Here is a 16,515-nt window from a genome sequence, read left to right as displayed (position 1 = left end):
TTTTCATATTGCATATATTTTTGTATGGTCATTTCGGAACCAGTATTATTATTGTTATTATTTTTAAGGGGAAATCAATATTGTTATTTAAAAATATCCTGTGATCCAATTTCATCACAATATTTCTCAGGGTTCCAAAATACTAGGTTAGCTTCTATGTCACTCTATCTTGTGATATTTTACTCACAGAAAACATCAGAGCCCTGAAAGCTGATATATAGGCTTTTAATCTGCCTTTTCATCAACAAACTGTTTTACAAATCTATTCATCACTGACAGTCGATGTTTAGTAACAAAAAGTTGGGACCTTTTCTGAAATTTTTACATGGAGCTATTTGCTGAGTGAGTAATGCATAGATATAAAGAAAATGATTGATTGGTGTTATGGGAAACAAAACATGATTACAAAGAGAAATATCTTACCTAAAATATATCTAATATATTTTGGGATAAGCAGAAATTATTTTTGTTTATGTGTATGTTAGATTATTCCTGTCGCTATAATCCTACATGATTAAATGAACAAATTCACATTATACTTTAGCTATAATCTCAAGAACATAGTCCTCATGCAAGAAGGCTTGGTACATGGAAGACCCAAAGTGTGTTGCTTTTTCCCCCTACGGGAGTCAATACAACCACAAGTGTTAATAACAACTGTAAGAACAACCTTTAAGAATCTGTTCAAAAATTGTATAGCATTTTGTGGTCGGAAAAATGGAAACTAAATGTCTCCTGTCAGTTTATTGAATAAATTATTTTCTCCTGCCGTTTCTTTTTTTTTTTTTTAAGATTCTTATTTATTCATTTCTAGAGAGAGAGGAGAGAGAGAATAAGAGAGAGAGAGAGAGAGAGAAGGGAGAGGAGCAGGAAGCATCAACTCCCATATGTGCCTTAACCAGGCAAGCCCAGGGTTTCAAACCGGCAACCTCAGCATTCCAGGTTGATGCTTTATCCACTGCGCCACCACAGGCCAGGCCTCCTGCAGTTTCTGTATAGGAGTGGGCATCAGAAAACCTAGAGTTCCGAAGAGGCATCAAGGGTTACCATGGGAACCGCAGAAAACAACACTTGTGTCCAGGCCTCAGGAACAGAACGATGAAAAGAACATGAGCAGAGCAGGGGAGTTCAGAAACCCACCGAGGATGCCTGAATGTGGCCATCGGCCCCCATCACGCTCTAGAGACAGTACCATGGCCACAGGCAATCAGAAATGATGGACGATGTGCGCCTTGTACCCTGTGGAGTTGTCTCCGGTCGATAGAAAGAGCTTCCCTGTGAGTGTCTGTTACGTGTATGTTGTTAAGGAGAAGTCAATTAAATAACAACAGCTAGATCTAAACGGATACAATGATTTTGAAGCTTGTGAAAATCAGATTTTGGAAATAACTTAGTATTTTATATAGGCTTTAATATTGACAACAAATAGTTGTGTACAATGGGACAACAGCACAACATTCTTATTTAATTCAACTGTTCTTCCTGTGAGTTAGAAATAATTATAATTCCTATTTAATGCCAGAGGAAACAGCCTAGGATTAATGCATATAGTCGGTGGTAGAGTGAGGTCTGGAACTCGGGCTTCTGATTAAATATCCAGTATGTTTCCCACGACTCCAGGTTACAGAAGAACTGATCTACGTATCCAAGTGATTCACAGAAGTTCATCTCCCCGTATTTTAATTACCCACCGATTTATTCGTTCTCCAAACATTCGTTGAGCATCTCTTTTGTGGTAGTTTCCTGTTCTGTAAAATGGGAAAAAAAATAACAGCGCCTGCCTCACAGGCAACAGATGTGAGATAGGAATTGTAGTGCTTAAGTTTTCAGTAAAACTGAACTGTTAACTGTTACTTTCCTGGCTGAAACGTGTACAGAGTATAGTTGGGGCATATGTTAAACGCACATGGGCATCTGAGGTTAAAATGCGTAGCTCATTAGTGATAGTCCTCAACAAGGGGATGGCAATGTGGGTGGAGCCAGTGAGGAATATTATTATTATTATTTTTTGTATTTTTCTGAAGCTGGAAACGGGGAGAGACAGTCAGACAGACTCCCGCATGCGCCCGACCGGGATCCACCCGGCACGCCCACCAGGGGCGACGCTCTGCCCACCAGGGGGCGATGCTCTGCCCCTCCGGGGCGTCGCTCTGCCGAGACCAGAGCCACTCTAGCGCCTGGGGCAGAGGCCAAGGAGCCATCCCCAGCGCCCAGGCCATCTTTGCTCCAATGGAGCCTTGGCTGCGGGAGGGGAAGAGAGAGACAGAGAGGAAGGGGGGGGGTGGAGAAGCAAATAGGCGCTTCTCCTATGTGCCCTGGCTGGGAATCGAACCCGGGTCCCCCGCACGCCAGGCCGACGCTCTACCGCTGAGCCAACCGGCCAGGGCCAGGAATATTATTTTTAAAAGGTTCATTTCTTTGCTTCTTCTCCAAAAAGAGTAGGGCTGACAAATAAGTGTAGGTGGATACATTCTGTAAATTTAAAAACTGCATGGAGTTGTTAGCCTATTTGAAAAATGTACCAGATTGGCCAATACATTGGGCCTCATTAAGTGCATTGACCTGGCCATGGAACTTACTTTTACTTTCTAAAACTACAACATTCTTTACTGGCTGCGTTAGTCAAGAATGAGATGATGATGGAACTGTTTTTTATTTAAAGTTCACTAAACCAGTATTTCTTAAACTATGTTCTGTAGAATGCTGGTATGCTATTAATAAATCACAGGGGTGGAAATAATTCAAATTTTTACAGAAGCCACATGATAACAATAGCAACGAATGGCAGGTAATGCAACATCTTTTATTTATTTATTTTCATTCTGAATTAAAATTATTTCAACATTTTCTCTAAAATTTAAAGAAAATAAGATATTGTGCATATACATATTGTTGGTACTTTATTATCTCAAACATTTAAGAACCTATGAGCTAAACAATGTCAAATAAGCCAAATTAGGGGAAAATTTTGAGAAGAGATTGTTGGTATTAGAGCAAATAATGAATGTCGGTTATCTACCACCCGTCAGCTCTGTGACTTTGGAAAATCCGTTCACCATTCTGGGCCCCAGTTTCGTTTCCCCTTTTCGTCGCTTTATTTTGCCACATAACCTTTAACAAATAGGCAAAACCTAGTCGGGTGGGGCCTCTCTACCTGGGAGCTAGCTGAACTTCCAAGTCCCCTGTGGTTCCTACTGTCTTTGGTTCTCGTTTGGAATTCTTAAACGCATGGACGATTAGTGTGGTGCAGAATATGGCTGGGCTAGGCCGAGGTCTTCGCATCTGTGGGCAGCTATAGCACGAGCCACATTGTCTACATATTTTTGGTATTCCTCTTGTAACTGTAGTAACTTTTTGGGGTTTTTATGTTTTACTAAAAATGGCTTTAAATGACTTTTGGCCTCAGACGAGGAATTATTAAACATTTAAATAATTCAGATGACTTTCAATTTCGATTTACTCAGCGGTGTGGGTTTCTACTGTTCCTTGTTTCATAGTTAAACTGAATTGTAAAGAGAATTCCCAGTATGTATTCTGTATTTTCTTTTACTTGTTTGGATAACATCATCATGGCAGGAACTAAAGGTGCAGGTTCCAACGATGCGTTCTGAGAAACAATGGTCATTTTAAGTACTACAATATGTAAATATCACATCGTCAGGCCTTTGACTGTCCCAGGCAACTATTTTCCTGCCCTCTTCCGACAAGAGGACCTTTTCTTTTTTCTTGCAGCTAAATGATAAACTTACTTCTTTTACGTTTTTTTTTTTTTTTTTTTTTTTTTTGCTTTTGTTCCCATCTGAATCTTCCATCAATGCTTTCTTCTAATATCAGAGCTGGTCACACCAGGCCGCCAATGGCCTGAATTCAGTTCCGGGACTCACGTTGAGGGTTATAGACAAATTCAAGAAGAAAACAACGGGACAGCAAGGGGTCTTGAAACCATGTGATTTAAGAAAAAACTGAAAAGTAATAGGGATTTAATCTGGGAAAGACTAAGGGGAAGAAGAGGTCCAAGGCAACTGCCTTTGCGTTTAGGAAGGGTTATTTTGTTCAAGAGTGACTTACGGTGTTCAGTATAACCTCAAGGGGCGGAAGTAGAGCCAGAGGGTGGTGACATATTTTGCAGCTGCCTTTAGCAGTGAGTTTTTCTGTTTCTGCAGGTAACAAGCATAAGTTGCAGACTGCCTATCAGGGTGTCAGAGAGGCAGGATTCAAGCCATGTTCGCAGCATTAGACTAAAGTGTTGTCATTTTCTAACTTGAACCACTTCTCCACTTAACTGGTAAATGTCTAGGTGTACCATTGCCTCCCTTTCTTTGCAGTAGGGTGACGTCTTGTCTTAATTCTCTCAGTAGTTCTCTAATGTGCGAAACACCTTTTAAAATGTGTTTAAAAGTCAATTCCTTGCCTTGGCCGGTTGCTCAGTGGTAGAGAACCGGCTCAGAGTGTGTAAGCCCCCGGTTCCATTCCCAGCCAGGGCACACAGGAGACGCGCCCATCTGCTTCTCCACCCCTCCTGCTCCCCCTTCTGTCTCTCTCTCTCTTCCCCTCCCGCAGCCGTGGCTTGATTGGTTCGAGTGCATTCTCCCTGGAGCCTTTGCTTAGGGTGCTAAAAATAATTCGGTTGCGAGCATGGCCCCAGATGAGCAGAGCATCCACCCCAGATGGGTTGCCAGGTTGCCGGGTAGATTACGGAGGTGCCTGTGGGAGTCTGTCGCTCTATGTCCTCTCCTCTCACTTGGAAAAGAAGAAGGAAAAAAGTCAATTCCTAACATTTATATTCAGTTGGGTGATTGGACAGAAGCTTCTTCCCTTATCCTCCTCCACAAACTGTGGGATTGTGGCTTTATTATGAAACTCCAACCAGTGGGAACTTTGACCTCATGGTAATTGAGAGAATAAAGTGGTTTATGATCTCATTAGAATCTTGACATGTCTGCATGCTGTGTTCACCATTTTTCTGTCTTGCTCACAAGTTTTTCTTGTAGAGTTTTCTATACCATGTAGATTCTGCAGATTTAGAGAGCTGTGATCCCATTGACAATCGCTCATTTTCCTTTCATGTGAAACTTTAAAAACTACTCAGTCTTCACAATGAATATTATAACGTCAACTTTTTCATGATAATATTCACATGGTAAATATACTAAGGAAAAATAAACCCTTTCATTTTGAGTTCTTAATTGTAAGGGCTTCTGTTTGTTCAGGTCATAATTCACTTCTCATAACTAAAATTTCTAACAGGAGAATTATATGAAAGAAAATGTTTCTGTAAATTCAGTTTAAAAAATAATAGAAGGGTGTTAGAGTTCTTTTCAGTAGACCAGCAATTTTCAACCAGTGTACTGCAAGAACTTTCTAAAACATGTAATACCTGTCTATTTAGTCAGGGGCACTGACCTCTTTCCCCTTAGAATGTCAAATTAAAAAAAAAAAAAGACAATAGTCAACACAACAATAGCATTCCTGTGTGATTGAATCAAAATTATACCTTTTTTTTGTTAGATTGGCAAAAAATACATTTTTTGTATGCGACAGAATTTTAGTAATTAGTTGGTGTGCCATGAGATGAAAAAGGTTGAAAATCACTGCATTAGACCATTTCCTTTGAGAAATTTAAAATTTATTCCTCGAATAAGGACTGACTTCTTTTTCTAATGCAATTTTTCTAATAGAAAGCCGTGATGAAAACTTTTTAGAAAATTTGGTAAACGAATTTCCTAGACGCGACACAAATTTTAAATCTCTGGATTTGGAAAAAGATCATCCCTCGCTGAATTAATTTAGACTTTTAAACAGAGTGGCTTTCCGTATTAAATCTCAACTAGAATTTTTCAATAACATAATTTGAATTGACCAATAGGATTGTTGACACCAGGATTTGGGGGGAATAAGTAATCAGGCAAAATTTAGCGAATTGTGTGAGTGTGGATCACATAGTTGCTTTCATTTTTAAACCTCATAGCCATAGCCCATAAAACATGGACCGCATCTCAACAGAGTGGGACCCTCGCGACAACTCTTTTCAGGACTTTCCCCGTTTTTAAAACTCTTTTGTAAGGTGACCCACTTTTTTACAATGAAAAGGAAGGCAAAAATAAATGGAAGAAAACAATATCGTAAAGAAAAGACATTTTATTCATTGCAACAATAATGTACTATAATATGATAAATGCATAATAAAACGTGTAATATTTTATATTGCAATTATGCTTACATGCCTATTAATTTTTAATAGCGGTTGTAAGAAAAAAGCACTCATTTAGATACAAATACATCACATCACAGGCAATGGATCGACTCTGCATTGATCGAACACAGACATTTACAAATTAGTCTTCCAATATCAAAAAGGAGGACACTTTTCGAGGGAGGAGAGAACTTACAAAAGAAGGATTGTCCTCCCTAAAGGAGGACTATTGGTCACCTTACTTTTGAGATAGTTTTTCCTCATGTGAAGATTGGGGATGATGGTGGGAGGTGCTCTTCAGTGACTCTCCCAGCTTTAAATTGATATGATTCTGGCCTTAGAGCTTCAAGATTTGGATGTCAGGGTAGATTTTCGTCTTGACTATCTTACAAAGGGCCTGTTCGATTACAATGAGACGTTCCGAATGCTGTAGCAATGTTTGTCCATCATTTTCCGTGCCTGTTTAGCTTCTTGGATAGCCAGCAAAGTTAGTTGCCTAAGGGGCCAAGTAAGGCCAGGGTGCCGAGCTTTACTCGCTGTCCGCAGGGAGCTCCCTCCAAGTCCGGAATCGGCTCTTGCCACGTGCGCCCTCTTTCTCCCAAGGGGTAAAGGAGCCTCCGCAAATCCCAAGGCGGGTGACAATCCCTTTCTGTTTCTGGTGAAAACACTCAGAGCGCATGCTCTTCTGACGATGGGTCTGGAGCGCCATTTTCATATCTAAGAATCTGTCCTCTAATTAGACACATCCGTGGGACACCCGGCATTGAAGTTGCTCAGGAACAAGCCCAGGGCCTCCGTGAACGGACCCACGCTTCGCACGCTTCTGCCGAGACCACGGAAAGATATTCTTTTGTTAATTCTCCCCGAAGACAAGTGGCTCTCTCCTGTCCCTCTGGTCCGTCCCCTCCCCCCTCCCACCCCCGGGTGGCCTCGCCCCGCCCCCGCGGAATCAGAGCAATATAAAGGTTGGCTTTTGTGATGACTGCGCTTACGGTGTGGCCCAAATCCGAGTAGGTGGGGGAACCGGATGGGAACGTTTGCCCCCGTGAGCACAGAGCACACGATCCATCCGAGTCCAGTATGTGCAGAGAAAGCCAGTACGAGATCTTCTGAGCTAGGAGGTAGCGCTTCGGTTTTCCTATTTTTTTAGTCAGATGGAGATCCGTCGGAGGTGGGGATGGAGGTTGGTTGGAAGATCTACGAGAAGCGAGGCAGGGCACGGAGACCTGAGGGGGTGGTGTGGTGTGTGTGTGTGTGTGTGTGTGTGTGTGTGTGTGTGTGTGTGAAGCGAGGCAGGGCACGGAGACCTGAGGGGGTGGTGGGTGGTGTGTGTGTGTGTGTGTGTGTGTGTAAGCGCGCGCGCGCGAAAGAGTTTAGAAGAACGTGGTCGCGTAGGTGCAGAGAGCCAGGGGCGCAGCGCCACCCGGGCACCCGCCCCCGGCGCCACTGTTTCATTGATAAGTTTAGGTCCGGAGGCAGCGCCGGGCTCCTGTGGGCCGAGGGCCCAGCTTCCCGCACAGCAATTGGCGGAAGGCAACAAAGCCTTAGCAACCAGCTCTTGGTGACCCGCGGGGCGCCTGGTGACGCGCGCGGGCAGTGCGGAGGCAGGAGCCGACTGTCCCTTTAAGGGATGGCCGCGGAGCCCTGAAAGTGGAGGGGCAGAGGGAGGGCGGGGAGGAAAGTCTGGGGGCGGACCCGGGGGGGAGGAGGAGGAGGAAGAGTTGCTGCTGAAAGGAGGCGGTGAAGGAGGAGCCGGGGCCGCCGCTGCCAGCCCGGGGCACCGGAGTCCTGCCCGCTGCCACACGAGTAGCCACGGGCGCGATCGGGGCCAGAAGTCGGCTCCTCCATGGTCACTCTGGAAGCCGGGAGGAGACTTTGCCTGGCCGTGCGAGCGGCTGTTGGTTTCCCAGACGCGGCGGCAGCGGAGCAGCGGCGGCAGCCGGGTCCCGGCCGGAGCGGCCACAGCCTGGGGCGTGTGCGCCCCGCGCAGAGCGGGCTCGGGCTCCCCACGGAATGTCCCCGGGGCGCCCGGCGCGCTGACCCCCCAGCTGCCTCCGCCTTCGGCGTCTGCTGCCTCTCGCGGTCCGGCTCGGTGTTCCGGACTGCGAGCTCCCCGGCTCCTGGGCAGGGGGGAAGCCCCCGGGGGCGGGTGTCCCCAGCTGGCCACGGCCCAGCCCTCCCCCGTGCGCATCTCGCTTAAGATGGCAGCGGAGTCAGGGGAACTAATCGGGGCTTGCGAGTTCATGAAAGGTGAGGAGCAGCCGCCCCGCCTCCTCCGACCCCCCCGGGCCCCAACTCCTCACTCGTCTCCCCTACGTCCCAACCGCTGTCCCCGGCTTCTCCGGGGCCCCAGCGTCTTGCAGCCGCCGCGCGCGCGCTCAGCCCCCCTCGCTACTGTCCTCTCCCCCAGGACCCCCTGCTTCCGCTTCTCTGTCTTTCTCCCGTCCCTCGTTCCCTCTGCAGCTCCGTGGGCTGGCCTACCCGCAGGTCGTGGGACAGCGCCCGTTTCTGCCAGGCTCCCGCACGCAGTCCTGCCCGCGGGGATCCTTTGGGTCGCCTTGATCTTACTCTTGCTGGTCTCCGTGTTCTGGACACTACCCCACCTCCCGACCCCCATCACACCCCGCTGTCTCTCCTCCCTTCCTCTTCTCGAAGTCCCCGGAGCTGCAGGGGAAGGCTCGCCTCTCTTCTCCACCCGCAGCGGCTGGAGGTTTCTGAACCCAACTTGCATCTCCAGTTCTACGGGTACCCCGGCTTCCAGGCGCTCCCGCTGGCTTGAACCCAGGGCGACGCGGCGCTCTCCCCCCACCCCACCGGGCCAGAGTCCCTCACTCAGGTCCTCTACATGCCTGTCTGACTGCTGTGTCCTTGGGTCTCTGTCGCTTTCTGGGAGAGATCAGGTTTCTGCAAGAATCCCACGTGTCAATGGTCTTTAAATAATGGGTAGCCCTTGCGATGTTGATCTTCCGTGTATTGTCACCACCTCCAGCTTCCCCACGTCTCATATGTTTTCTCCTATCTTTTAAACTTGTCTTTCAGATCGGTTATATTTTGCTACTTTAAGGAATAGACCAAAAAGCACAGTAAATATCCACTATTTCTCCATCGATGAGGAGCTGGTCTATGAAAAGTAAGTTTCTATTATTATCATTATTTTTTTCTCAACCATTTAGCTTGTGGGCTCTTTGGTGAGGAAACACCACACACTTTTATGGCCATTTTATTTACTTTTCCCCAGTGGTGCAAGCAACAATACCAATTGTTTTTTTAAAGCTCAGGTGTTTGGGGAGAGGCCCCCGGAGAGTTAATGTGACTTGAACCTGGCAACATCTTCATCCTTTTGGGCCTCTATGTGCATTAGTTCTTTTTACCACCAGGAAAGACCACAGCTGTGGACCCCCTAACTCTCCCAGGGCAGAGCCAGGGCCAGGGAGACACGCATTCTGTCCTTGCCGGACTCTGAAATGGCCTGTGAGTTCGTCACCCAGTGTTTATTCATTGGGCCCCAGAGTCCAGGGCAGTGCGTGTGTGTGTGTGTGTGTGTGTGTGTGTGTGTGTGTGTGACAGGTGCTTCACCTTCACAGTTCACGAGGCTGCTGCTGGCCCTTAGGGTGTGCTTTTGTTTGTGCAACTCTTGTTTTGGAAAGTGGGACGCATTGAGCTGGGCTCACGTTTTTGTTTTTTTTCTATGAGTGAGAAGATGTTTACCTGTATGACCAATTCCGGAGTCATTTTCCTTGGATGCACCAAGCCTTGCAGTATTAAGTTTCTGTTGCCTTTGAGGAGTGGTACGGGAGTGTGATTTCTTTTCTTTAGTTACTTCGCTATTCAGTAGAAGCAACAGAATAAGAAATAAGAAGGCTAGATGGACTGGGTTATGTCCTTTATCAAATGAGCTGGTGTTTCATAACAGTCAAATACATTCTAACTTAAACATTTAATTTTACTTTCTTGTTATCTTGTCTAAATGGGCAATTAGATGAACCCAACTAAGTGAACCTTGGTTACTCTAGTTAGCTTCCTAGGACTTGTCCTGTTAAAAAGGGTCGGGGCAGATCTGCCTAAGGATTTGTGGGTACCACCAGGCACCCCAAGAGTCAGTACCCTTGACTTTCCATGGCATAGCTTTTAGTTGAGGGAAAACAAACTCGAATTGCCACGGCAGGGTAGGCGTTCTGGAAACCGATGTCTTCAGGACATTTCTCTTAGAGGTGCCGGGAGCAGGGTGATTCTTGAAGGGCTGAAGGGAAAGTGGGAATGAAAGAGCCCTTTGCCGCTGCTCCCTGCTGCTCCGAGCCGCTGCTGGGAAGGTCTGAATCCCTGGTGTCAGATTACAGCTCTGCTCCGAGACAGAACGGACTAATACCCCTGCTCCCTGACCCGGGCTACCTGGGTGAGGTCACTGCCTGCAGTGTTGATTGGGTGCTCACTCTATTGTTGGGAATGTGCATTGTTGTGGCTTTCTTTGGGGGAGTTCAAGGTTTGGGGACCCCTCATGAGTCTGAGGGTAGGGACTGTGTATCTTGCCATTAAGTTCAATTCTGTCGTGACTCACGTGCCAGAGGTTGTACCTGTGAACAAGCCCCAGTCACCAAGGACTGAGTTGCTTCTTTCGGGATTGCTAGGTGGTCAAGATCCGGCAGCGAATCACAGGGAGCCAGCTCCACACAGGGCTCAGTGGTCTTTTTATTCTAGTATTGCTAGATGAGGACCATTTTTGGTGTGATTTTCATGTTGACATTTTAGGATAGGGCTACAAATCACATTCCTCTTAGTGTTCATTTCCGGGGTCTCATAAAGAAAGCCCTTCCCGGAGAAGGTCAGTTTACGTTGTGAGTACGGGTGTCACTGGAAACCAGGACGAGGCCTCCCTCCGGTCCGGTGGAGCCTCTCCTTTGGACTCGACTTTGCCTCACGGCCGTAGCACAGAGGTGGACGTGTTTCTGATCCCCCCACAACTCCATCTCCCCCGGCAGAGTACGGAGGGCTGTATGGCGTAGATACAGTGACGACGATGAATGTATATTACCTTCCGGGAGCTGCAGGTTTGGGGGGACAAGGACGGGCCTGCAGTTAGAGGTACAGAAAAGATACCTGCCCTGAAGGGCACACCAGTGCTGGGCTCGGAGGAAGGCGCAGGTGGGTGGGGGCACATCTGGGTTAGGGGTCCACGGGGGGCATTAAGGTTGTCCTGGAGGGTGGACGGAGTGTCCTGAGGCTGAGATGTGAGAGAGAGAAGAGCAGGGTGAGGTGGGTGTCCTGGGGGGGGGGAGAGGGGTGCTCAGAGCCTGGTACATCCCGCAGTTTGCCTGGCGTGCATCCAGGTCAAGTGGGCACGTGTAATCTGAAGCCGAAAGGTCAGCCGGAGACAGATCGAGAGCCAGGCTGGGAGACGCAGTGTCCTAGGATGCAGGGGGACCCCCGAGGGTACGGCTGGTACCCCTGGGTCCCTGCTCACTGGGAATAATAGCAGACACTTCCTGGGCATTCCAGCACACACCGGAGGCTGGCTGTCCTCGGTGTCTCGTGCCAGCTCGTTGGTTTTACTCTCACAGCAGCTCTGTGGGTGCAGGCTCGGTCATCCGCAGTGTGCACCCCGGGGAGAGGAAGGGGCAGAGAGGTTAGGTCACGTGCCCAAAGTCGCAACAGGAAGAGGTAGCAGAACTGGCCTAGGAAACCACGCCCTCCGGTGCTGGAGTACAAGTCCCCTCTCTCAAAACATTAACATGCTAGCATCCCTGAAGATGGATTAGGCAGGAAGTAGAAGCCCATTGGAAAAAATAAAACCTCTAGAATGCTCAGGGAGAAGAAATCGGGTCTAGGTGAGGCTTGGTGGCAATGGTGGGGGGAAGGACAAGGAAGGATCTGAGTCCATGTGACCTGGCCACAGACCAGGTGGATGGGGTGCGGAGGAGAGAGAGGAGTCAAAGAAGTCCTCGAGCCAGCAGGGGTCACAGCCAGCCTGCGGGGGGGCCATCACCTGAACCAAGAAGCGGGTTTGGAGGGAGAGCCAGGCATTCCATTTTGGTTCTGTTGAGTTTGAGGTCCCTCACACACACTTGGGGGTTTCCCCCAGAGATGAGCTGGCAGCGCGAGTGACGGGAAGGCTGGGGAGAAAGAAGGAGACTTCACCAAGGTCTATATGTCACCGGCAGGGCCAGGGTGGGAAGAGAGAAAGGTGAGGACAGGAACAGAGGCGTCCGGCTCATGGGCCCCTCCGTTTCTCGGAAGCGGAGGACGAGAGAGAGAGACAGCAAGGCCCCCCGGGAGGACGCGTCGTGGTCACCCGGGTTCTGTCTGTGGAGGGTGGCTTGCGGCGAGAACAGTCCTAACTGGCCTGTTGTAACGCACACGTCTCTGAGAAGAGTGGTCTGCTGACACACGTTATCACGCGGGCCCGTCCGGGCCCGTGTGCCTAGCTGCTGAATGTTTAATGCAGCGCTGTCTGTCTGGCTCAGTTATCACCTTGGATGTGCAACTGTTGGATTATTTTTGAATCTGGAAGTAGACTCTTCACCGATTAGCCTGTGGGTATTCTGGACACATCTGTGTTGTGTGCAGACTGGCGTAGTCCTGGAAGGAAGACAGCGCTCATGATGGAAGTGACAGCCTCCTGAGAAGCTGGGGGAGAACATTTCAAAGTGGCCTCGTGAGGTCAGGAAGGCTGTTTATTAGCCACGAACGTCTAAATTTTCTGCTGGATATATAAATAGAACTGAGTATAAAGGCCTGCGCCGTTTTAGTCAAATGCGGTTGATAAGAAAGCCTACAGTATATATCCTTGGGGTATGATTTCACAGATCAGACTTAAGATCAGGGTATAATCTAGCACCCTTGTGGGACAAAAAGAACCCCATAGAAAGGGAGCCTTTCAAAGATTTATCTGTCTTTGATTAAACTGCCACCAAGGTACCGCCCTCCAGAAAGCCTAGTTCTTTGGTTTGGGAATTGGGCCCTGTCTGTAATCTACAAACAGGCTTACTCTTTATAAGTTGGCTCACATTATTATTATTTTCTTGGCTGCAACGTTAGCAGAATCAAATATGCTCGTTGTTTAAAACCTTCGCATGTCTCCTCCACCCATTAGTGTCGAAGCTGGTGCCACGTTGTTTGTGCCCAGAAAGCCGGTTCGCTGGGAAGGGTAGTAGAGGGTCCTCACCTCCAGCCTTATCCATTTTCATTTCTCCCTTCCTGGTGTTGGTGAAGGAAAGGAATTGGCCGGACAAGGCAGGAGGGCGCTCTTTGGGGACACACTCCGGGGAGCATGGGAGAACAGACCTCCTCTCGTGAGGAACGCATTAGCTAACCTGCCGATTTAAATCATTTTCAAAACTTTCGATTTTCATTTACACTTTATTAAAGCAGCCTGATATGAATGCTGCCGGGAACTTTTGGATAAAATCATTTATAGAAGAATGATTTCCTTTATGTCGTCGGCAGCATAGGTTTGAGTGAAAATGTGAACCTAGGACATCTTGGAAATACAGAAAAAGCAAACAAACTTCTTTTGCCTGGAGATATTTGTAGGAATGGAGTATCTAGGTTTGATAAGAGTGAGAAGACACTTTTTTTTTTTTTTTTTTTTTTTTGCTTTTGAATTTTGGTTTCAATGGGAATGTGTAGCAAAGAGGTTAATTTAATGGAAACGTACGTGTATTACTGTCAGTCTCTCCCTTTATGGCCGTCAAGGTTTGCTTTCCGGGCTCAGGTGCTCCTAGGCTGGTGCATGAATGCTAACAAGGGTTATGTCCTCCTGTTGGGTTGATACCTTTATCGTTAGGTAGTGTCCTTCTTTGTCTCTTCCTGTAGCCTTTCTTTAAAGTCTACTTTGTCAGATATAATAAGTCTTGTTGCTGCTCTAGTTTTTTTTGTTTTCATTTCCATGAAGCGTCTTTTTCTATCCCTTTTCTTTTAGTCTCTGTTTATCTTTTGTTCTGATGTGGGTCTCTTGTAGGCAGCATATATTGTATCTGGGGTTTGTTTTCTTATCCATTCAGGAACCCCGTGTCTTTTGGTTGGAGCATTCCAGCCATGTACATTTAAAATGACGCTCGATTGACAGGTACATATTTATTTCCACTTTATTCTTTTAACTATGTTCCTCTGTTCTTTTCCTCTTCCTCCTCCTCCTCCTCCTCCTCCTCCTCCTCCTCCTCCTCCTCCTCCTCCTCCTCCTTTAAGCAGGCCCTTGAACATTTCTTGCAACACTGTTTGTTGTAACACTGGCTGGGTAGTAGCAAACTCTGTTAGCTTTTTCTTGTCTGCAGAGCTCTCTACTTCTCCTTCCATTTTAAATGAGAGCCTTGCTGGGCAAAGTCGTCTTGGTTGTAGGTCCTTGTTTTTCATCACTTTGAATATTTCATGCCAACTCCTTCCGGCCTGAAATGCTTCTGCTGAGAAATCAGCTGGCAGTCTTATGGGCGTTCCTTTGTAAGTAACTGTCTTTCTCTTGCTGCTTTTGAGACTCTTGCTTTGTCTTTCACTTCTGCCTTTGTAATTATGATGTGTCTGAGCGTGGGCCTCTCTGGGTCCCCCTTGTTAGGGACTCTCTGCGCTTCCTGACTTGTGTGTCTTTTTCCTTCTCCAGGTTGGGGAAGTTTCGCTCATTATTTCTTCAGATAGGTTCTCGATCCCTTTCTCTCTTCTCCTTTCGGTAACCCTGTAATGCGGATGTGGTCACGCTTCATGTTGTCCCAAACGTCACTCAAACTATACTCATTTTCCAAAATTCTTCTTTCTTTTTGCTGCTCTGATTGGGTATTTTTTCTGCCTTGTCTTCCGAATTACTGATTCGACCCTCTTCGTCATCTAATCTGCTGGTTATTCCTTCCAGTGTATTTTTTATTTCAGATACCGTATTTTTTATCTCTGGCTGGTCTTTTTTTTTTTTTTTTTAATAGTTTTTATATCCTTTTTTATGCTGTTGAGCATCCTTGTAACCATGACGTTGAATTCTGTATCTAATAAATTGCTTGCCTTCCTTTCGTAAGGAAGCTCTTTTTCTGGAGAGTTCTCTTGTTTCCTTTGGAGCCTGTTTTTTTTTTGTCTCCCCATTCTAGCTGCCTCTTTGTGTCTGTTTCTCTGTATTAGAGAAATGTGTTGTGACTCCCAGTCTTTGTGGGGTGGCCTCAGGTAGTAGGTCTCCTGTGGGGTCCAGTGGTGCAATCTCCTTTTTTCACACGTGAGCTGGGCGCCCCTGGGATGTCCCTTGTGTGGGTTATGTGGGCCCTCCAAGATTCAGTTGTAACTGAATCTTGATGGCCATTGGCCCACTCCTGCGTGGGATCGACCCTCGAGCTGGCTGGCTGTGAGGCTCCACCCCGACCGCGGCGTGCAGGTGCTCGCTGTGCAGGGCTGCTGTGCAGGTGCTCGCTGTGCAGGGCTGCTGTGCAGGTGCTCGCTGTGCAGGTGCTCGCTGTGCAGGTGCTCGCTGTGCAGGGCTGCTGTGCAGGTGCTCGCTGTGCAGGTGCTCGCTGTGCAGGGCTGCTGTGCAGGTGCTTGCTGTGCAGGTGCTCGCTGTGCAGGTGCTCGCTGTGCAGGGCTGCTGTGCAGGTGCTCGCTGTGCAGGTGCTCGCTGTGCAGGTGCTCGCTGTGCAGGTGCTCGCTGTGCAGGGCTGCTGTGCAGGTGCTCGCTGTGCAGGGCTGCTGTGCAGGTGCTCGCTGTGCAGGTGCTCGCTGTGCAGGGCTGCTGTGCAGGTGCTCGCTGTGCAGGTGCTCGCTGTGCAGGGCTGCTGTGCAGGTGCTTGCTGTGCAGGTGCTCGCTGTGCAGGTGCTCGCTGTGCAGGTGCTCACTGTGCAGGGCTGCTGTGCAGGTGCTCGCTGTGCAGGTGCTCGCCACGCAGAGCGGAATTCAGCTCGGCAGAGTCCGGTGCCTGCTGGGCTCTCCCTGTGCACAGGCTGCTTGTGAAGTGTATTAGTTCCTGGCCCCTGGGTGTGTCAGTCAGTTCTGAGCCTCTTGGGAGGGGCTGTGGTGCAGGCCAATGTGACTGGCCCTTGGCAACCTGTTTGGAGCTACCGGTGATCCACAGTTTGTGGCTGCCTCTCCTGGGCCTGCGTGTGTGTGGGAAGAACCAAGCTGAGAACCAAGGCTGGTTTTTACCGGTACCAGGCCCTGAGGCAGGTCAGCGAAAGTCACAAGGCACCCCAAGACCCACATTCCCCCTGCCGGCTGCCGGTTAGGCTCAGTCACTGGAAGAGCCTCTGGCGGTACTCAGGTTGCTCGAGGTGGGTTCTCAGTGAGTCACCTGGGAGGGGGAGTGGTGTTCACCAGGTTGATACAGGTTCTAACCTGGTGCCAGTGCTGGGTGTGAGGCCACTCAGCA

The 16,515-nt window shown here is 48.2% G+C and overlaps 1 protein-coding gene across 5 annotated transcripts in view; it reads left to right on the top strand.

Moving 5' to 3' along the window:
- The first annotated feature begins 7,197 nt into the window (after positions 1 to 7,197).
- Positions 7,198 to 16,515, top strand: part of CDC14A (cell division cycle 14A) — a 123,957-nt gene continuing 114,639 nt past the window's right edge. For 3 of the 5 annotated variants that reach the window (XM_066353484.1, XM_066353486.1, XM_066353482.1), the window contains exons 1-2: positions 7,198 to 7,314; positions 9,233 to 9,323. In XM_066353484.1, the coding sequence (XP_066209581.1) occupies positions 7,221 to 7,314; positions 9,233 to 9,323 (185 nt within the window). In that variant the 5' untranslated portion in view covers positions 7,198 to 7,220. Of the gene's footprint in view, positions 7,315 to 7,917; positions 8,444 to 9,232; positions 9,324 to 16,236; positions 16,314 to 16,515 lie in introns of those variants that run through there. The other 2 variants (XM_066353483.1, XM_066353485.1) reach the window with 2 other exon arrangements.

This window comes from Saccopteryx leptura, chromosome 11 (assembly GCF_036850995.1).
Source record: "Saccopteryx leptura isolate mSacLep1 chromosome 11, mSacLep1_pri_phased_curated, whole genome shotgun sequence".
NCBI lineage: Eukaryota > Metazoa > Chordata > Mammalia > Chiroptera > Emballonuridae > Saccopteryx > Saccopteryx leptura.
This window is presented reverse-complemented; position numbering and strand designations above follow the sequence as displayed.